The following is a 20,383-nucleotide window of genomic DNA, read 5'->3' as shown; positions in this document are numbered from 1 at the left end:
AGGCTTGTGTGCCTGTCACCTCCCCGCCCTGTTCCCTAAGCCAGGCCAGAAGGAGAAGGGGGCACTGAAACAGACTGCCGGAGCCTCCTGCTGTGGGGCGGGCGCCCTCCCCCTCCCCTCTCCCCCTCCCTCCTCATTCCCACCTCCCTCGCTCCCCACCAGCCTCGCTCCCCTCCTCCCTGGTGCCCACACCTGGGAAGTGACGTCCGGGTGCCCATGTCTCCAAAGGATCCATGGAGGATGGATGTTTGGAGCTGGACCGGAGGCTGGCGAGAGACACGGCTTCCGTCCAGGCCCTCGGCCCCTTGGCAGGGAGGTAAGCCCACAAGCAGCCTCGGGTCCGGCCGTGCTGTGAGCCGTGGGCTGCATCCAGGCCTGGCAGGGGGGCCACACAGCCCCTGACGCACCTGCAGCGCTGAGGCTGGGCAGGCAGTGGTCCTGCCCCTCTGTGGCGGACCCAGGGCCTGAGTGCGGAGCAGCCCAATGCACCCTCCCCTGCTCCCCGCACGGCTCCTGGCCCAGGGGACACTGTCGGCCACACTCTCCTGTGTCCCTGGTGTGTTTGGCAGGCTGATTGCCCAGGGGACACTGAGGCAGGGGCACCTGCATCCGGTTCCACATCCGTGTCTGAGTCCTCACGACCAGCCGGCCACAGGCCCTGCACCTCCCGTATCGTCCACCCCCAGCAGCGGCTCGGCCTTCTCTGGCAGCCACGTCATGCAGGCCCCTTACAGGGGACCCTGGGTCCAGTAGCAGACTGACCGGCCTAGGCTGGGGTACTCAGGGCCCCTGCCTGCCCCACCTCCCATCCAGCCAGTCCAGCCTGAGCCTGGTTTTGGGGACCTCCTGCAGTCCCCACCCTCACCCCAGGATCCACCCCCCGAGCCTGGCCATCCTCCCCCAGTAGCCGTGTCCCTGCTCTGTGTGCCCCCAGCCCTCTCAGCCCCAACTCCCCCACACCAGGAGGGGCGTCCTTCCCACCGCCCCCTCTGCCTGGGCTGCTTCCTTGCCAATGTAACCTTCCTGGGCACTGTGGCCTCTCATCGTCTGGGGTTCAGGCACATGCTCAGCCCCCTTAAGGACTCCCCTGGCAGCCCCAAGATCTGTGCCTTCAGCCCATCGCTCCCCCCCACCACCCAGCATCTCCTGACGCCAAAGTGGGCGCAGGCCCCCTACATCCTTCTCAGGGGCCAGCAGTGTCCTCGTGATCCCCAGTCCCGCCCAGTCCTCCTCCCTGGCACACTGCGTGGCCTGGAGGTTCTTGGGCACATCCCACCCCCTCACCCTCTGTCCTGAGACTGAAGTGCCCGAGGCAGTGGTCTCTAGCCTCCCCTTCCCCATGTGCAACCACGTGCCCTCCATGTGCAATACATGCCCTCTGTGAGCAACACGTGCCCTCCGTGTGCAGCCATGTGCCCTCTGGGACCCCACGCATGACAGGTCAGAGCTGAGGACAAGGGGCACTCCAGAGAGGACAGGCCAGCAGGCGGCCTCCAGGGGGCTGGCCTTGCCTCTTACCAGCATCAGCCAGAGCCCCAGGAGCCCATGGGAGGACACCAGCAGCCCCATCCCCACAGGGTCTGCCATCTTGGCACCCGGCGTTAGGGGCCTCGAAGGGTTCAGAACTGACTAACACGGAGCTAAGCAGCAGGTGGGACTATGGTTGGGGCAGCGTGGAGTGGAGACTACAGACGGGCAGTTAGGTCTCTGGAGAGACGGGGTCCTGATACCCAGGGCACCCCAGGTGGGGCTGTGCAAACCCCCGATCTGTACTTCTAGCTATTGACCTTGAACAGAGTCGCATGCCCCCTGCCAGTCTCAGAGCCTGGCAATGGGGGGATGTATCTACCTCAAATGGGGGCACAATTCCCCCAACAACACCTCAACCCCTCCCCTCCCCTCCCCTCCCCTCCCCTCCCCTCCCCTCCCCTCTCCTCTCCTCTGGGGACATTTCCCTCCTAGTGCACCTCCCCTGCCTGTCACCCCAGGAATCCCCACCCACCCTGCCTTCCTAAAGCCCCCCTTAGCCTCGCCAGTGGGAGGCTGTTTGGTCCTTTGGGGTGAGTCTTCTCTTGCCCCCTTCCCTACCTACCCAGGCCCAGCCTGAGCCTGGTCAGTGGAATTGGACATTCCTACCAGAAGGGGGCAGCATTGGGCTGGACACCTGCTCCCCTCTAGTCAGAAGCGGGGGGGGGGGGGGGGGGGGGGGGGGTCCTGAGAGGTTAGTGTGGAAGCCTGGCTCCAAGGAGGCCACCTGCATCTGCGTGTCTTGAGGCAGATGGCCAGCAAGGCCCGTGGGCCTGTCCCAGGTCTCAGAGCCTTCCCACGTGGGCCCCTCTCCCCGAAGCCCTGACCAGGTCCCACAGGCAGAGGTGAGAATCATTCGCTAGTCTGCCCAGTGGCCCCGTGCTGGAGCGTGGGGTCACAGCCCAGGGCTTGCCAGCCCCGGGAGCATTCAGGAACAGTGCCGGCTGTCTCCTCTAAGCCAGCCTTCAGGATGCAGCTTCCACGGCCAGGCCCCCGGTTACCGCTCCTGCTGCCCACACCCAGGGCTGAAGGTCACCGCTTCCCTCTGAGGCCCGTCTCTGGACCCTTGGGGCCCCTGGGCCACAGGAGACAACCTCTTCCACCCTTCTGTTCCCAGCTGGGACCACAGCGCTCAGTGGGGGGGCACCCAGCCTGCCACTGGCAGCCGGTGGCGAGATGCCGTCCATCTGGCATCTCTGAAGGAAGGGGCTGCTCAGGCCCCTGCACTTCTCGCACACCATGTAGCACCTCCGGGGGAGGTGTTTTCACCCCCATTTTACAGATGGGAAAACTGAGGCTCAGAAAGAAGGGATTTGCCCAGGTCACATGGCTCATGGGAGGGCAAGCCAAGATTCAGACCAGGGCTTGGCCTCAGGAGCCCATTGACTAGCCCACCGGCCCTCCCGGATCTGACCCGCTGGCGTGGGCAGTGGGCAGTGCTTTTGCAAGTCCTCCGGGGACTCTGGTGCACACTGAATTTGGGACCACTGCTCTAGGAAGTCTATCCCAGGGGTCAGCAAGCCACAGCCCCCGGCCCACGCCTGTGCTTGTAAATAAAGCTTTATTGGCACCTGGCAATCGGAGGGCTGCTCTCGTGCTCCAAGGGCAGGCTTGAGTCCTCCCCACAGAGATGGAGCCTGTGTGGCCCGCAGAGCGAACCGTCCACTCCTCTGGGGGAAGTGCCTGCCGCCCTGCCCTGGAGCGTGAGGGAGGCCCTGGCTGCATAGCCGCTGCGCTCCTTCCTGCCACCGTCAGAGGGGAGCCGCTCGGGGAGCCAGCACCCTACGTTCAGAATGGGGAGGAGGGAGCGAGAGGCAGCCTGGAGATGACCCTGCAGTGCCCCATCCCTCCCCCCTGCCGCCCCATTCATGGCCCTGCGCCCCCAGAGGGCCCCCTCCAGCAGCCCCAGGTCACCCGGGAATCAGCCACTGGACCCATCCGTTGCCTCCTCAGCATCTGGGCTCAGCCCCAGGACTGCTCGCTCTTTCTGGAACCCCCTTCCATGTCACCTCCCTGCACGTCCATGGGTGGGACTGGGCACAGGTCATACGGAACAGCAGCTGCCACACGGCAGGTGCAGCACCAACACCTGTGCCTCGGGGCCCCGAGGGCTGATGGAGGGGGCCAAGCCCCACCCGTCCCCATGGCCACAGGTGGGTGTAGCCGGCATCTTCAGCCACTTGCTGGTGGACATGTGCCAGGAAGTACAGGCTGCTCGTGGAGGCACAGGCTCAGCACCCAGGGCAGCGGTGGCCTGCGGCCAAGGGCACTCGGATCCTGGCCCAGTGCTCATGGTGACATAGAGGCCTGCACTCCTGCGGGGTGCTGGGCCCCCAGGGCTGAGAGCAGAGCCCCAGTTACTGCTTCTCAGAGGAGACCCCACCAAGCAGGGGCGTCAGCACCTGCAGGCCCACCCGCTCACTCCGCCCTCCTGGCCCTGTGGTCGCAGGCCTGTCCTGGACTCGGTGAGACCTGAGAGCCCTCCTGGCACCGGGAGCCTGGGCTCCCAGCCCAGCCCTGCCAGCTGCCTCCCACCTGCCCCACCTGCTCACATGCGTGTTTGTGTGCCCCAGCTCACTCGAGGTGCCAGCCCCGCCGGACCCCACCTGTGGCTCCCTGTGGCTGGAGGAGATACCATCGGCCAGAGGGGCAGGCTTGGTCACGCCCTGGACCCTGCAGAGCTGCGGTAAGGGCGAGCCTCCGGACAGGCCCTGGGCTGGCTGGTTGGGTGGCCGGGGAGGCCCTTCGGGGACCCCCTCCACGGCCTGCCGCTCCGGCGAGGTCCTGCGCGTGTAGAGACCCTTTTCTAAGTGGAAAGCATCCATGTTTTAGTATTAAAGTGTTTGGAGGGTTTGGGACCCAGCCGCCTCTCTGTGCTCTGTTGTGACTGATACTGGCTTCGAGGGACAGGCAGCCGGCGTGCACCCCAGCCCCCGCCTCCCTGGGCTTGTATCAGCCACGTGTGGTGGGGGCAGGACGTGGGGTGGTGTCTGGGTGGGGCAGCGCCGCCTGGTGAGGGTGTGAGACCAGAGCCAGGAGCAGAGAGGGGCCTCCCAACACCCCCCAGGGAGGGCCGTCGGGCACTGAAAGGACAAAACGCCTGAACTGCAGACACAAATCGGGTCTGGAAGTGCGAGCGTTCGCACTGACTCATTCCCTGGAGGAATATTCCGTGGGGGGCGTGGGTGCCAGGGCGAGGACGGGCAGAGCGGGCGCGGGCAGCCCTTTCGGCAGAGCTGCCCCTCCACAGGTGCCTGCAGAGGGAAGGAGGGACCTGGGCGGAGGCTGCCCCTCCCCAGCCCACGGGGGCCTCAGGGCTCCAGGGGCCCACCCACACCTGCTGGGCCTTCCAGGGAAAGGACAGGGCAGAGCTGCCCACCTCCCTGAAAACGGCCTCCTGAGCCTCTGAGGTCTGGCCGGGGCGGGCTGAGCTGTCGCCGGGGCCCGGCAGCGTCCACAGGCTGACCTAGGCAGCCAGGTGCCAGGGCTTCTAGCACAACCAGCGCCGCTCCCTGCCCTGCCTCTCTGGGGGTGGGAGCAGTTGGGCGTGGTCTCACCCGTCTCTCCTGGAATTCTCTGCCAGGGTCTCTATCCTGGGGCCACAGGCAGCCCCAGGAGTCATTTGAAATCTGGGTGGCTCCTGCCTGAGTGGCTGAGGGCAGGGCTCAGGTAGCCAGAACCAGCGGTGAACACAACCCAGAGGCCTGCTCCGGGCTCCCGTCAGACACCTCCTCCAGGGAGCCTCCCAGATAACACTCGGCGGGTCACTCACCTGCCATTGCCTGCTCTGTGGGCGTCAAACTCCTGCTTGTGCACCTGTCTGTGTGGCTCATCTCCCACCAGCCCGTGGCAGAGCGGGTTCAGACCCAGCTCCGAGTCGGTCAGCTCCCTTATTTACCAATGGAAGCAGCGCCGTCCAACAGAACCTTCTGGACTCACAGGCCTCGGCCAGCGCTGCCCAACAGAACTTACTTTCTAACGCCTCACACGGCATCATCCGACAGAACCTTCTGGAATGAGGGAAATGGTCTAAATGGTGGGCTCTCTAGCCATTAAAGAACTTCGCACTTTATTTCCTGTGGATTTCAGTGCACACAGAGCAGCGCGGTGGCTGTGGCCGTGGCCGCCAGGAGGGACAGCACAGCCCTGGCTTCAGACACAGGGCTCTCCCAGACAGACAGGGACGGGCGTCAGCTGCTCACTGGTTGGGGGCCGACCCCCGACTCCGTACCTGAGAGCACGCCTCATCCTCGTCACCATCACCACCACCACCACCATCACTAATACCAGCGATCCTAATGGCACTTACCAAACCTCTCACTGGATCCTCAGCCTCCAGCTCCTCACCAAGCGTCTCCAGGGGACTTGGGGAGTAAGGCAGGGTCATCCTCTGCTCAGTGGGGCGACTCGGAAAGTCTCGGGGCTGCCATCTGCTTGGCCACCCAGGGCCAGGGCCAGGCCAGGCAGGGACAGCTTGCTTTCTCCCAGGTCACAGCCCCGAGCTTCCTGGGGACCGCTCAGGGACGCTGGTGTGACCAGACGTGACCAGGAACTCCTCTCCTCGGGCTGCAGGGCCAGGGCCTGGAGGAGGGTCCGCGGGAGCCCGGGCAGCGGCCAGGGTGAGGGACCGGCACCTTCTCTCACTCAGCTCTCAGGGACACAACAGAAGCCGGGGGATTTTCCTCTCGAGGAACTCTGGCTCGGAACACATGTCAAACCAGTTCCTGAAAGTGTCTTCGTTCCCAAGGAGACCGGTTCGTGCAGATAGGAGGGGGACCCTAGGCATCGCCCCAAGTGCTCCACGCACGCCAGGTGGCCAGAGCCCCGGCTTCCCGTCTAGGCTGGTGCCTCAGTTTCTCAGCTGCCGTGGAAACACCCGAACTGGATCAGCTCTTGCTCACAGCTCTCCGACCTCGTGCTCTGACCGAGAAGAGCAGAGCCGCTCCGCCCGGGAAGGAGAGGGTGGGCAAGGATGCTCCCCTCTGGGCACAAGCGCCAGCGATGACTGAGGAGCTCGACCGAGAGTCCCAGGAAGGCTCTGCCGTCCTCAGACCAGGGCCCGGGCCCCAGGGAAGCCGAGTCCTCCGTAGCCCCTGCCAGCTCTCACCAGGACCCAGGACAGGAGACAGGGGCTGGGGGAGGACGAAGCTCACAGGCTGCCCCCAGGGCCGTGTCCGCAGGGCTGGGGGGAGGAGGAGCAGCCTCCGCTGCCTCCGGGACTCCTCACCCGGGAGGCGGCGGTTTCCATGCTCGTGCTCCGGAGGAAGCCCAGCGACTGACCCAGGGACCCCTGCCGGTGGTTTGGTCCAGGAGCTGTGCCAGTGGTCTGCTCCCCAAGGAGGCTCTGGGGGGCTGGTGGTTTGGTCCAGGTCACCCACAAACCCATGACAAGTGAGCCCTGTCTGGTGGCACCATGCTGTCACCCCTGCAGGGTCAGGGTGGGGGTGGGGGTGGGGGAACGTGGCTGGGTCAGGCCAAGCGAGCCCCTGGGTGTCGAGGGGAGGCAGCAGCGTCTGTCCCCTCCTCTGGCTGCGGCCTCTCCCACCCTCCCTGGATGTGGGGGTAGGGGCTGGACTCCCTTCCCTGCAGGTCGGAGCGAGAGGCTGAGCCGGAGGTTGAGTGGACGTGGAGGCCCAGGCACTCAGCTGTCCCTCCTGTGCTTGCAGGTCAGCAGGAGCCTGGCAGGCACTTCTCAGACCTCCAGCAGAAGTCCCTGAGCTTCCTCCAGGCCCTGAAGGTGTGTCCCACCCCCGCTGTGTCCCTTCAGGCCTTTTCTGTTTGAGGTGATGGGGCGTAGCCTTTGCCCCCAGGAAGCTGAGCAGAAGAGGCTCTGAAGCGAGGAACTGCAGGGTTTACAGCTGCAGCCTTCGGGGGGAGGCTGGGAGGAAGGAAGGAGAGGCTGACAGTCAGACTGGCCCAGAACACCCAGGGCACAGGGAACTGGGGGGAGGGTCCCTGCCAAGACTGGGGTCCTTTGGGGGCCCCTCCTGTTCTCGGAGGTGGCAGCCCTTGCCCTCTTGTTAAAGTGTGGGGGGAGGGCGGGGGAGCAGGCTGGGGCCAGGGACCTGAGGCTGGGCCCTCCCTGCAGCTGGACCAGCAGAAGCAGGAGCAGGCCCTGGCCCTTCTGCGGCAGCGGGCGGAGCTGGAGGTCTGGGAGACCCAGAAGGCCCTCGATGAGCTGCTCTCTAAACACAGGCTGGCGGTGAGCCTGGCTATGCCCCATGCCTGCCCCTCTGAGCCTGCATGTTCAGCCCCAGCAGACGGGCAGCGCTGGTGGTCGAGGTGGTACAGAGAGCACCCCTGGGGCCAGCAGGGTGAGGACCAGGAGGGTGATGTCATGATCTGGTCGGACGGGACGAGCCTTCTCCGAGGTGACTCTTCTCTGTGTCTGGGGACTGTTGGTGGATATTCTTATGCAGCCATTTAGGGAGGCGTTCCCAGGAGAGCAACCAGGTGTGTCTCTGTGCATGTGTCTGTGTGCACGTGTCTGTATATATGTGCGTGTGTGTGTGCGTGCATGCATTCATGCACATGCCCTCAGACCCACAAGCACAGACACACCTAGCCCATTTCCCTTTCTCTCTCCCCCTCTTCCTGCTGGGCGACTGCCGTTCCCCAGGAGCCTTCCAAAGCCACCCTGGCTGTCCACACCCCCACCACTGTGGGAGGCCCGTCCCTGGCCTGACTGTGTCTGCTGGACACCTGCCACCCTTCCCCCATCCAGCCCCCTCCAGGCACCTGGCCAGGCCCACTGGCTGGGAGGTTGCCCTTAATCCTCCACACGCACATCTGTCCTCACAGAGGCGGATGGAGAAGCGCAAGACCCAGGCCAGGCCAGGAGCAGCACCAGAGCTGGAGGGGCTGCGGCTGTGGGCGGGCCCGGATCTGAAGCCCCCCTGGAGCGCTGTGACGGCCAGATCCAGGTGCGTCCAAGGCCAGGACGGTGGCGCCCGCCCAACGTGGAAGGTGAGGTGGGGGGTCTCGGACAGGCGAGGTACTGGTGCTGCTGGAGGGAGTCCCCAGCGCCTCCTCACCTGGCAGGTCCCAGCCGCCCCTGGGCAGAGACGCTGCTGCGCCCTCATGGGGCCCCAAGGATGGACGGGAGAGGCCGGCCGGCCAGTCAGCCTATGCGGGTGAGAGTCCTCAGAACCAGCCCTCTCCACGTGCTCAGCCATGCTCCCTGCGTGGACCCGAGGGAACTGAGTCAGGCACACCCTGGAGAGGCCCAGAGGGATGGAGGGATTGCCTGAGGCCACACAAGAAGGGTGGAGCCGGGACTTGACACTAAGTTCATCTGATGCCAGAACCACGATTGGGCCCGGGCACCACTGCTCCTGCTCGTGGGCGCAAGCTGGGCACCCATGGGCCTGGGTGACTGGGGGAAGACAGCAGGCGGGCTCGGTGGGCACCGTTATCCACTGCTCTCCATCCCTCACTGGAGAGCTGACTTCCTCTCTGGCATCATTTTCCTGCTGCTTGAAGGATCTCCTTTAACATTTTAGGGCGCTGTTCGCTGGTGACCATGTCTTTTAGCTTTTGTGTACTCTGCCCGAGACCCAGAATCGTGAGGCTCTGAGCCTGGCAGGTGGGGACGGACATGCTCCTCGGCGTCTGGTCCTCCGGTGCTTCATTCCCGGGCACCAGGGTTCCCCGCGGGCACCACCAATGGCTCCGGGACGAGGGGACAGGCCACAGTCTCCAGGCCTCTCTTCTTCCTGATGCTCAGCCCACCAGCTCTGGCTGCCTCCGTCTCTCCAGACTCGCAGCTCCTCTTCTCTACCAGGTGTCTGCTGGCTCTGCCTCAGTTTCCCCTCCCCGAGCTGCAGCAAGAACCTCTTGGGCAGGTGGCTGTGACAACCAGAGGTCTCACCTGCCTGGCTTTTGTCTCTCAGGGATGAGTGTGCAGTGTTGCCTGATGTGTCTGGAAAACTGTTCTTTCGTGTGTGTGTGGGGGGGAACATGTAAACGTGTGTGTGGGAACATGTGTGTCTGTATGTATACATCCGCATGCATACTTTTTTGTTTTTTCTCAGTGGGACATTAAATCCACATTCCAATCCCCTTGACGCTCTCCTGGCAGAGGCCAGGGCCTCGTATGACCTTCTTAGAAGCACAGGGTCCGTTTCCCATCACACCCAGCACCGAAGGCGGAGAGTGGCATCCGTGGCCACACCTGCCTCAGCTGGGAGTGTGGGCTCTGCTGTTACCCACCTGCTGGTGCTGGACCTCAAAAGGGCCATTCTTTCTCTCTGGGCCTCTGTCTCCCCGTCTGTGGAAGTGGAGCAGCTGGGCCCAGGCACCCCGAACCCCTCTACCTGGGTCTGGGTTTCTGCACGGTCAGTGGGCTCACACACCAGAACTTCATGCCAGTCAAAGTGACAGCGATTCCTTTTGGCATGGCCTCGTGGCTGGCGTGCAGCTGTGTGGATGGGGCATCACGTTGCCGACATCCCACCTTTGGGCCCTCCCGTAGAAGCAGCCCTGGAGCCCCTCGGGGCCCAGCCCTGCCGCTTTCTCTCTGCCCTCAGCGCCCCTGCAGGAACCGGAGCCAGGACACGCCCCATCCCAGTTGCCCCTGGCCAGGCTCTACCCTTGGGACCACCCTGTTCACCAGGTACAGGGAGACACCCCAGGGGGAGAGCATAGGAGAGGGGTGCAGGGGAGGCACTGGCAGCCAGTGGTAGACCCCAATCCTCCCTCAGCTGCCTCTCTGGAGCCTGCACCCAGGGTTCTCCAGGGGGGCCTTGCTTGGGGGAGGCTCTCCCTGCCATGGCATCCCCCACCCTTCCAGCTGACATCCGCCCAGGCCCCTTCCTTCCACTCAGGGTGGGGGTGAGAGCAGGCATTGCAGAGTGGGTGGCCGGGCTCTCAGACCCCCTGGAGCACAAACAGGGGCCTGGACTGGGTCAGGGCTGGGCACAGGCCACGGTGATGAGACCCCAGCTGCCCTCGGGGTTCAGTTGGGGCTCCGTCCAGGTGGGCTTCCTGGAGCTGCTGGCCTGCTCCCTTGGGCTGGGCTCCATTCCCGTTGGGAGAGGCCGGTCTGGGAGCAGCCCGGAAGCTAGGCAGGCGGCGATGAGGCCTCCGGCTCAGTCTGCCCCGCCACAGGGGAGCCAGTCCCGGAGCTCTTGCTGCTTCCTGCCCAGGTGCTGGGGCGGAGCCCGCGGGAGGAAGAGCTGCTGCGCCTGCGTGAGGAGGCCGTGCAGGCGAAGACGAGCTGGGAGCCAGCCTGGATGGAGTGGCAAAGGTGAGCATGCGCTTAGCCACCCGGCTCCAGTGTCAAAACCACCCCCAGTTCACTCTCTGAGGTGACCTCTGCCTACTTTCCCGTCTGCCTTCCCGGCTGTTGCTGAGGGAGGTGTGCACGTGGCTACTTAAGCAGCATCAGCCGTCAGCAGCACAGACTGTGGCCCGAGTGTTCACTTAAAAGTCAGGACACTTGTCCATGTCCCTTGGTAACGCTACCACGTCCAGGGCGCCCAGCGCAGAGAACTAGCCAGTTCGTTCACCAGCCCCACAACGGGCCTCCGACAGGCAGTGCTCACCCAGGACATCACTTCCTTAAAGGGAACCCCGCAGTGAGAACGCACTTCTTCAGCTTCTCGATGTTGCCACATTGGCCCCAAAGAGGTTTCCCAGCTGAGAACCTCACTGCCGTGTACGAGGGTCCGGCTGTGGGCGTCCGTGCCACACCCACCCCTTCCCCACAGGCCCTGGGCTGGGCTGGGGCTCCGGGTGCTTCATCTCAGACACAAAAGGGGTCGTGAGGGGGTGGGGAACAGTGAGTTTGGCTGGGGCCATCCCCAGGCTCCCCAGCAGCCCACCCACGGCTGCTCCTGCTTGTGACCTGCTGTGGGGAGTTGGCGGGGGGAGGGCGGGCAGGTGCACCTGGCTGGCCGGGGCTGGCCGTGCCTGGTTTTCACATCCATGTGCCAGGCTTGAGGGTGTCCTTCTTGCCATCACCCAGGTGTCCAGGCAGCCAGGGCAGCGAGGCCGCGCTGGTCTTGGCCGAGAAGCAGCCTCAGGGCCTCAGCAGCCTTGAGCAGGGGCAGGTAAGGCCGTCTGACCTGGGCGTGGGCAGTTGGTGAACACAAAGTGGTCATGTGACCACAGCTGGAGCATTCCTGAATTCCCGAGCCTTCACCACACCCCAGGCTGCCTGCCTTCTCATCTCTGCTCTCGATGGCCTGTCTGGACGGGGGAGGTGGAGGGCAGGTGCAAGGCAATTCGTGGGGGGGCGGGGGCGGAGAGGGGGAGAGACAGGAAGAGACCCAGGCAGAAAAATGCAAGACACACCATCTGTAGGGCACGGCTCGACCCGGGAACCATGGAGAGGGCTTAGAAGGGTCCAGGTATCACATGGCAATGAGGGGCCCACGGAACAGGCCTTGCCAAGGGCTGACTGCAGTCTCCCACCTGAGAGGCCTGGCTGGAGGGCCCGGGGCCGCCCCCACACCGGGATTCTTGTGCTGCAGGTGGAGATGGGGGTCAGGGGGGTCAGGGGTCATGACCCCTGGGGCACCACCTCCCAGGGTGGGGGTGCAGGACCCAAGCCTGGGCAGGGCTTCTCTGCTGAGGTGTGTGCTCTCGGAGACAGCGGGGTCCGAGGCCAATGGGGACCATGTAACCAAGGGACGAATTGAGACGTGGGTGCCATGCCCAGACCTAGAGGAAGAGCTGCACGGGGAGAACAGGGGTGCAGCCAGCCTTGGGGGGCACAGGGACAAGCACCCCCTTCCCTCCTGCTTCCTGCTGGAGCCTGATGTTGGCAAAGCCCAAGGGAGCCAGTGCACAGGAGGAGCAGGAGGGCGTGGGAGAGGCGAAGGGCGCCCCCACCAGTGCCCGAGTCCGTTTGTCGGGGGTTCCCTTTCCACGTGCGCCTTTGTGCCGGGTCGGGGTACGGCTGACTTCTCCTCCTCTGCCTGTTCAGAGGGAAACCCGACGCCCGGGCAGCAGTCGCCTGCTCTCGTGCCAGGAGAGGACCCTGCTCCTGCGGCACCACCGGCACGTCCTCTCGGTGCAGAGGGCCGTGGCCCGCCTGCGGCAGGAGCTCCTGGCCACGGCCCAGCTGCTGCAGGTGGGCACTCACCCTGGGCTGGAGGCTCCGTTGTGGGCAGGAGGTGCTTGTCGCCAGGGGCTTTGCAGGATGTGCAAGTCCCTTGTAAAAACATCCAGGGAGGACAGGAACCCTGGGGGTACAGATGGAGGGCAGGTGGGGCGGCTGCTTACTGGGGGGCCCAAGGAGGTCTCCTGGGCAAGGTGGCCCTGGCCAGGCCCTGGAAGAGGAGCCAAACCCCTGTGGTCGTGGGAGAGGACCTGAGGCCGGAGGAAGCGCGTGGCCTGGGGCTCCTTGGAGAGGAGGCCGCGGACGTGGGTGGGCGGTGGCTGTTCTCTGTAAGCTGGGAATGTTGCAGGAGGATGGAATGAGCTGGGCTCCATGACGCACCTGGTGTGGGTTAGCAGGTGCACGGTGGGCTGGCCACCAGGCAGGTGTGCTGCCTGCCCCCGGCCAGCCTGTAGGAGGGGCACCCAGGGCGGCTGACACAGACGAGGGTGTGGGCCCAGCCAGTCCTGCTCTGGCCTGGTGTCTGCACATTAGCACCGGGGCTCAAGCTCCTGTGAGGGTGGGCGCACGGGGTCAGAGGGGGGACACACGGGGTCAGAGGGGGGCGCACGGGGTCAGAGGGGGTGCACAGGGTCAGAGGGGGGACACATGGGGTCAGAGGGAGGCACATGGGGTCAGAGGGGGGCACACGGGGTCAGAGGGGGCGCACGGGGTCAGAGGGGGGACACATGGGGTCAGAGGGGGGCACATGGGGTCAGAGGGGGGCACACGGGGTCAGAGGGGGGGCACACGGGGTCAGAGGGGGGCACACGGGGTCAGAGGGGGGGCACACGGGGTCAGAGGGGGGCACACGGGGTCAGAGGGGGGCACACGGGGTCAGAGGGGGGGCACACGGGGTCAGAGGGGGCACACGGGGTCAGAGGGGGGCACACGGGGTCAGAGGGGGGGCACACGGGGTCAGAGGGGGGCACACGGGGTCAGAGGGGGGACACACGGGGTCAGAGGGGGGCACACGGGGTCAGAGGAGGGGCACACGGGGTCAGAGGGGGGCACACGGGGTCAGAGGGGGGCACACGGGGTCAGAGGGGGGGCACACGGGGTCAGAGGGGGGCACACGGGGTCAGAGGGGGGCACACGGGGTCAGAGGGGGCACACGGGGTCAGAGGGGGGCACACGGGGTCAGAGGGGGGGCACACGGGGTCAGCCAGGTGCCTACTCAGGTGAGCACGCCGTCCACTTTCCGAAGAGGAGAGGGACCAGGGGTGTGCTCGCCGGCTCACTCTCTGTGGTTTCTCCCAGGGTTCCAGCCCCGAAGCCAAGGCCACCTGGGAGTGGGGCTCTGAGACAAGCCAGCAGCCAGTGGGGCCTGCGCAGGCCTCATCATGCTCCCCGACACCACTCAGGCCCCGCAGCCCCTCCGCCCACGGCCCCTGGAGGAGCCCCGAGAGCCCGAGAGTCCCGCCGTGAGTCGTCATGGGCAGCCCTGGCCCTGTGCTCGCCCTCTCCTCCCTCCGGGAGCTCTTTCCAAATAAAACTCACTGGGACTGACCTAAACGCACGTCACCATCACGCGCCAGTCCTGGGTCCTGACTGCCCTCGTGGGCCACGGGCTTGCTTGTAGGGCTGGGCGGGCAGAGGATGGCCCAGGGACCCCAGCCCTGTCCGCACCCAATGTGAGTGTGATCCTAGGAGATGCTCAGGGGGACCTGGGGGAGGAGCAGCTGTAGCAGGTGCGTGGAAGACAGGGAGCGTAAGTAACCCCAGGCTGCCCGCAGAGAATGGCAGAATGTTCTGGAGCTGGCCTGCCGGCAGGCATTGCCCTTAAACCAGGAGTCGGGATGCCAGCCACCTCCTTGCGGCTGCGACGGGGGCCACTTGGTGCTGGCATCAGCGTGCCAAGCCTGCATGGCGTCCAGGCCTCCGACCCACGGTGCCTCCCAGAGCTCAGTGGGCCCAGCTTGGGCACACAGGGCCACGCCACATGCCAGCGGTCACTCTCCACGCAGGGGTCTTGATGGAGCACGTGCTCTGTGCCAGGGAACAGATGGGCGTCTCCCCCACCACGCCCAGCACTGTGCCCCGTGCCCTGTCACCCCCCAGCAGTGACCCCACTGGGGACAATGCTCTGTGCATGGGGGCTGCTGAGTGGGGAGGGGCCAGGGCCTATCTTTCCTTGCCTGTGCACTGGCCACTTGGCCACCGACCCCAGCTGCCCCGGACGTGCTGCGAGTTCCGCGTGTGGAGAGTTGTGGCCGGCTGGGCACCGCGGAGAGTGGGGCCTGGGCAGGCAGTCACACCCTCTGCACTGCTTTGCAGCCCTGTCCCTAAGCAGGATGGGACAGCCCCCAGAGAAACTGCAGCTTCGGACGTCCACCTGTGGCCCCCAAGGCCAGCCTGGGGAGAGGAGACGTCCACAGCCGATGGCTGGGTGGACGCCCAGGAAGGGCTGGTGGAGAGCGGCAGCCAAATGGGCCAAGGTAACCACGGGGCAGGGGGCGGGGGAGAGGGATCGCGGCAGTCAGAGGACAGACAGTCACTCTGGCCGGTGCCGGCTGGTCTCTGCTCAGGACACTGTGCCTGGGTGTCGCCCATCAGAGTCACGGTAGCCCTGGGTTCTTCTGGGTGACCCACGATGCCTCGGCCTTCACCGAGGGCCGTGACCGCAGGGCAGTGATCCTGCTGGCAGAGGTTCCAAGGCCTGGGCTTGAGCCAGATAGCTCCCTCCCTAAGGCTGGGGGCCTAGGACCTCCGTGCCTTGGTGTCCCACACCCGCCAGGCCAGGGTGGAAGGAAGGTTAGGAAGGCGATGATGGACAGACGTGAGTCCCTCCTGTGGGTCCCGTGTCCCCACTCTGTCCCCGCTCTGCTGACCTGGGCATGGCCAAGGCCTGCCCTTGCCCCGCCTTCTTCTCAAACGGTTCCTGGCACTCATATCAGCAGCTCTCCCACAACCACTTTCAGGAGCAGCAGCCATGGGTGCTGAACTCACGGGAGCCCAGATAAGCAAGGGCTGCACTATTTGGCATTCTAGGAGGTTTCACGTGGCCTCAGAGTCCCTGGACACGTGTCTCTGTCCTGTGCTCCCGCCGTCAGCACTGATGGTCTCTTTGCCTCACAGGAGACCCCCAGCCCAACCCCAGCCCCTCGTCCACAGCGGAGACCTGGGCTCTGAGGGAAAGCCATGCACGGAGCTCCCGGGGACAAGGGGGGCCCTGCAGCCCCCGGGAAGCCAGCGTGAGTGGGGCCCGGCCTTGCTTTGTCGACCCTGCCATGTGGCTTTTGGGGGGATGACCTCGTCCATCAGGTGAAGGAGTCGACAGGACAGACTTTGTCCGGTGGCCTGTCTGTTGGGTCCATTGGAGCCCACTGGGAGGAGGGTGCCTGGAGCGTGGGGTCTCCAGGGCCCTCAGTGGGCAGGTGGTCCTTGTTCCTTCCCGTGGCCACCAGAGCACAGGTGCTCCCCCCACAGCTGAGGGACGGGGACCAGTGTGGGCGGAGGCGCCACACCCTGAATGTGGCGTTTCTCCGACGTGTTTCCAGCAGGTGGCTGAAGGCAGCGCAAGCCGAGTCGGGGCAGAGCTGGAGCTGGGCTTTGCCAGCAGCCCTGGCAGGGAGGCCCCCGAAATGGAAGGCCAGTGGTCAGAGGAGCAGAGGTGTGGGGTCTGCGGGGGCTACCTGGGCCCAGGGGACCCTCGGGCAGGGGTGGGACCCGAGGTGTGGAGGTGGTTAAGCCATTGCTCCCCGGGCTCTCGCTGGGGGACCCTCACTCACTCCTGGTGCCCCACGCAACTGGCCTGGGCCCTGGGCACCCCCAGCCCACCCCATACACTCCCGATTCTGAAATAAGGATGCTACTCAGTGAATCAGCCCCAGAGCCAGTGGTGGGGGCAGCAGGAGGGGCCCCTCCAGGGAGCACGTCCCCCCCAGCTCCCTGTTGCAGTGGGGACTGAGGCCAGAACCCCCTAAAGACAGGGATCCTTGTGCTCTGGGGGCAACCTCCCCCCCTCCCATTGGGGTAGTCGAAGGCCCCCTGCAGAGACCCTGAGCCCCGAGGAGGCTGGGAGGTGCTTGGAGACTTGTCTACCATGTGTTTTCAGAACAGAGACCTGTTGGCAGGAGGACCCCCACCCCCACTCCTGGCAGGAAGCCACCCAGCTGACCACCTGTCCAGGTGATGCCCCCCGCCCGGGTCCCCTGCCTTTGCACCAGGACCATCGAGTTCCCACTTAAGGTCACCCAAGGCTACTTCTAAGTCACAGCCAGCCTCTCCTGCCACCGGGCTTGGGGGCCACCCCCTCCCCCTCCCATCGCGGTCCCGATCGGCAGGTAAAAGACGGGAGGTGGACCCCCTGTTGGAACATCCACTCTCAAAAGGCAGGACAGGCAGAGGCAGCCAGTCTGTCTCTAACGACAGCTGCGGCTTCGAGCCCCTGAGGACAGTCCGTGCCGAGGTGACTCACTTCCTGTGGGGTGGGTAAAGCTGAGCTCACCGCTAGGGTCATAGGCCCGCCCACGGGTGCCGCCGGACACTTCTTCTGCCTCTATCGGGGCTTTCCGGTTCTGACCCACTGGCTCTGAGGTCTCCTGCACTGGCTCCCACCCAGTGGGGTGTGTGCTGCTGCCGCTCCTGGTGCTGGGGGCGTGGCAGGGGAGGCAGAGTGGAGACTGTGGGTGACATCCCCACCCTCTCTTCTCTCCGTAGCTCCTGCTGAGGAGGCAAGGCCCCCCACCCAGAGCCAGGGCAGCCCCCCGCCCCAGCTCCCCGCCCCCTCGGCCCTGGACTCCCCGCCAGCGTCTGTTCCTGGGACCTGCTCGGGGTCATCAGTGGGATCCCGCACCCCCTCCTCCGTGAGCAGCCTGTCCTGTCCCTCCCTCCAGGAGTTCCAGAAAGTGTCCGCCATTCTGGTCCAGCTCTCAGATAGTTCTGCCTCCTTGTCAGACTGGGAGGCCGGGGACACCCCGGACGCAGTCCTGGGCTCATCCGGGGAGTCCTCTGTTGGAGCCTCCAGGGGGCTGCACGGGGGTGGAGGACAGGCAGCCTGTGGGGCCCGTCCCCTGCGGGGCTCCCCCACTGCGTCAGGGCCAGGCCTCCTGCGGGCGGGCCAGCCACAGCTTCGCCCCGACCTCCCCTCGCCCGGGTCCGGATCAGAGCTGTCGGAGGCGTCCAGCGAGGTCTGGGATGAGGAGAGCCCACTGGAGCCTGGCACGGGTGCCCAGCCAGCTGCAGGGCGGCCCTTCCCTGCTGGAGGCTCCTCCAACCTGGAAGTTGGAGGGGCACCCAGCATGGCACTTCTCTCCCCAGGCCCTGGTGGGGGCCAGGAAGCTTCTGGAACTGGTGGGAGCCTGACCAGTGAATTAGATGCAGGGAAGGCCAGCTGGCCATGCCCTGAGGCTGCCTGCACTGCATGCCTTCCCCGTGCCCCTTCCTGCAGCCACGCAGCCCTGTCCCTTCCCTTTCCCTCGGGGTCCTCGGGGTCCAAAGGGGCCGGTGTCAGCCAAGAAGGAGAGACGGGGCCTCTGCAGGCCTCCACCGACTGCCCAGAGGGGCCTCGGGAGGCTGACCTGAGCCCACAGATTGACAGGAATCCCCCACGGGCTCCTCCAGCAACCCCCAGGGTGCTGGCAGCCCTGAGGGCTGAGAGCCGGGCACCTGGGCACGTGGGCAGTGGAGCCCCCGCTGTCCCGGGGGAGGCCAGCCCCGCTCTGGAGGGCAGTGTCCTGCCTGAGATCCTGTCCCCGGTGGACGAGGTGCTGTCCTACGGCAGTGCCGACCTCCCGTCCTCCACACACAGGGCAGCTCCTCTGCCTCCCGCCCTCCCAGCAGGCAGTGGGGCCACCCCCAGCCCCCCCTCCGAGGACTTCCCTTCCCCACCCGAAGACGCCTCCACCAGCACCTGGGAGTTACCCTCCTTGTCTGAGGCCCCGTCCCTGGGGCCCCAGGAGGCCAGCCTCTGCCTGGCGGCAGGTGCACAGGGCAGGAGCCTCGGGGACCAACTGGGCGAATCACATTCTACTGGGAGGAACCAGGTTGTGGGGGACCAGTGGTCTGAACCTGTCGGCTGGCTCAGGTCCCCCTGGTGTGAGGGGGCGGGCAATGCCCTGGTCGGGCCCCCATGGCAGTCTGTGCAGCCCCCAACACTGTCCGGAGAGGCCTGTGAGGCTGGAGAGGGCCTGCCAGCACTGTTGACGGCTGGCCACACAGGGCTGGCTGGCCCCTGGCAGGGAGAGTCAGCTCCTGCTTTGGACGGGGGCCCCTGCGTGGGCCCCGGTGGGGGCAGGGCAGAGGTGGTGGATCTGGTCTCCACCCAGCTCAGCAGAAGGATCCTGTGCGACACGCTGGCTGTGCTCTCGGAGCTGGCCCCACCGGGCAGCCCAGGGACAGGAGAGCTGGCAGGTGCCGGCCGTGTCCCAGGCCTCATGGGGCAGCCGCTGGGCAGTCCTGGAAAGACAGGCCTCAGGAAAGAGTAGGTGGCCTACAGAGACATCCATGAATCATTGTGTGATTGTGTGTGATCATGTGTGCCTGTGCTTGCGTGTGCGTGTGCGTGTGCGTGTGCTAGAGCCTCAGGAAGCCTGGACTCCCTAGCATAAGCAGGCATGTAGATGGTCATCGGATGTGGGCCTGAGACTGGACGTTGGCTGCTTGGCCAGCTGAAACGGGGCTCTGTGTGCGTGTTTGGGCGCCAGGCCCAGCATTTCCATTGGCTCTCAAAGACGACCCAGACCAGAGAGATGGAGAGACGGGAGCTAGAAGGCTGTGGGGCGTCAGGCCGGCCACGGAAGGTCCTGGACTCTGGGGAGAACCGTCCTAAGGAGCTGAGAGGGGAAGAGGTCCAGGGCACAAACACATCGCCTGGCTGAGGTGACCACGTGCCAGGACTGCGTCATCAGCGAAGGCCGAGAGAAGAGAGGCTTTGGGGGAAGCACTGGGCTGAGGCCTCCAGCTTTGCCAGGAAATGAGTGGAGAGTTTGTGCCAGTGAGACTTCTGAGGCCAGGGCTCCTGTGGCTGAGGGGCTGCCGACGCTGTTGACGGCGGGGCAGGGCTGCCTGGCACCTGCAGGGCCCAGCTCCTGCCCGGGCCTTCACCGCGTCCAGCAGTCACTGTGGCTGGATGACTGGCGTGCGCAGCTCCTGTGCACGTTGCACAGATTAGAGGAACTGGCCACTCGAGAGTCCAAGGTCCCTTCACTGCGGCCTGGCACCCCCTGGGGAGTGGGGGTCAAGGCTTCCCTGAATGTTCCCAGGCTCCTCCTAGAAGGAAGGAGGGCCCATTTCCTGGTGTGTCCATTACCAAGGTGCTCTCCATGGCCCCAGTGGACCCTTGTCAAAGGTGTCGGCGGCTCTGTGCAGGAAATTGACCAGAGGGTCCCGTGGGGAAGAAGTCAGAGGAGATGCGCTGGGAGGAGGATCCAGACCTGCCGCGCGGAGGCCTCGGGGACGGGGCTCAGCAGTGGACACAGGAACAGCCCCAGAGCCGCTGCCTTCACGGACCTGCAGGACAGGCCACCGCAGCAGCGACCCCTCCCCATAGGAGCCACCACACAAGACCCTGCCACCCGCCCCCCACTCACCCAGAGCAGTGCTCTTGCCACAGCCCGTCCTGAGGAAGCCACGGGACCCTCGCGCCAATTCAGACGACGACGTCAGACACTTATGTCCTGTCTGCCGGTCCCAGAATCTTGCATCTGGGCCACAGGGGCCTGAGCCCCATCTTCCCCAGTACAGCCAGAACGCTGGCCAGTATTCCCTCCAGCGAGGGCACCTCTAAGCTAGTGCTCCAGGGAATTCATC

At 65.5% G+C, this 20,383-nt stretch overlaps 2 protein-coding genes across 12 annotated transcripts in view; both read left to right on the top strand.

Moving 5' to 3' along the window:
• The window catches only part of CCDC187 (coiled-coil domain containing 187), a 30,091-nt gene extending 15,951 nt beyond the window's left edge, over positions 1-14,140 (top strand). For 2 of the 11 annotated variants that reach the window (XM_028127142.2, XM_054727603.1), the window contains 11 exons: positions 229-316; positions 4,101-4,213; positions 7,194-7,264; positions 7,616-7,729; positions 8,329-8,493; positions 8,576-8,660; positions 10,056-10,141; positions 10,674-10,774; positions 11,495-11,579; positions 12,458-12,604; positions 13,892-14,140. In XM_028127142.2, the coding sequence (XP_027982943.2) occupies positions 229-316; positions 4,101-4,213; positions 7,194-7,264; positions 7,616-7,729; positions 8,329-8,493; positions 8,576-8,660; positions 10,056-10,141; positions 10,674-10,774; positions 11,495-11,579; positions 12,458-12,604; positions 13,892-14,059 (1,223 nt within the window). In that variant the 3' untranslated portion in view covers positions 14,060-14,140. Of the gene's footprint in view, positions 1-228; positions 317-4,100; positions 4,214-7,193; positions 7,265-7,615; positions 7,730-8,328; positions 8,494-8,568; positions 8,661-9,029; positions 9,113-10,055; positions 10,142-10,673; positions 10,775-11,494; positions 11,580-12,457; positions 12,605-13,891 lie in introns of those variants that run through there. The other 9 variants (XM_054727605.1, XM_054727606.1, XR_008558383.1 and 6 more) reach the window with 9 other exon arrangements.
• A 290-nt stretch (positions 14,141-14,430) lies between these two features.
• On the top strand, positions 14,431-19,059 carry LOC129151596 (collagen alpha-1(I) chain-like). The gene is made up of 6 exons (XM_054726881.1): positions 14,431-14,522; positions 14,909-15,069; positions 15,710-15,825; positions 16,135-16,244; positions 16,689-16,762; positions 17,294-19,059. The coding sequence occupies exons 1-6, from the start codon at positions 14,431-14,433 to the stop codon at positions 19,057-19,059; spliced, it is 2,319 nt and encodes a 772-aa protein (XP_054582856.1).
• Positions 19,060-20,383: the final 1,324 nt, after the last annotated feature.

Source organism: Eptesicus fuscus, chromosome 15 (genome assembly GCF_027574615.1).
Source record: "Eptesicus fuscus isolate TK198812 chromosome 15, DD_ASM_mEF_20220401, whole genome shotgun sequence".
Taxonomy (NCBI): domain Eukaryota; kingdom Metazoa; phylum Chordata; class Mammalia; order Chiroptera; family Vespertilionidae; genus Eptesicus; species Eptesicus fuscus.
This window is presented reverse-complemented; position numbering and strand designations above follow the sequence as displayed.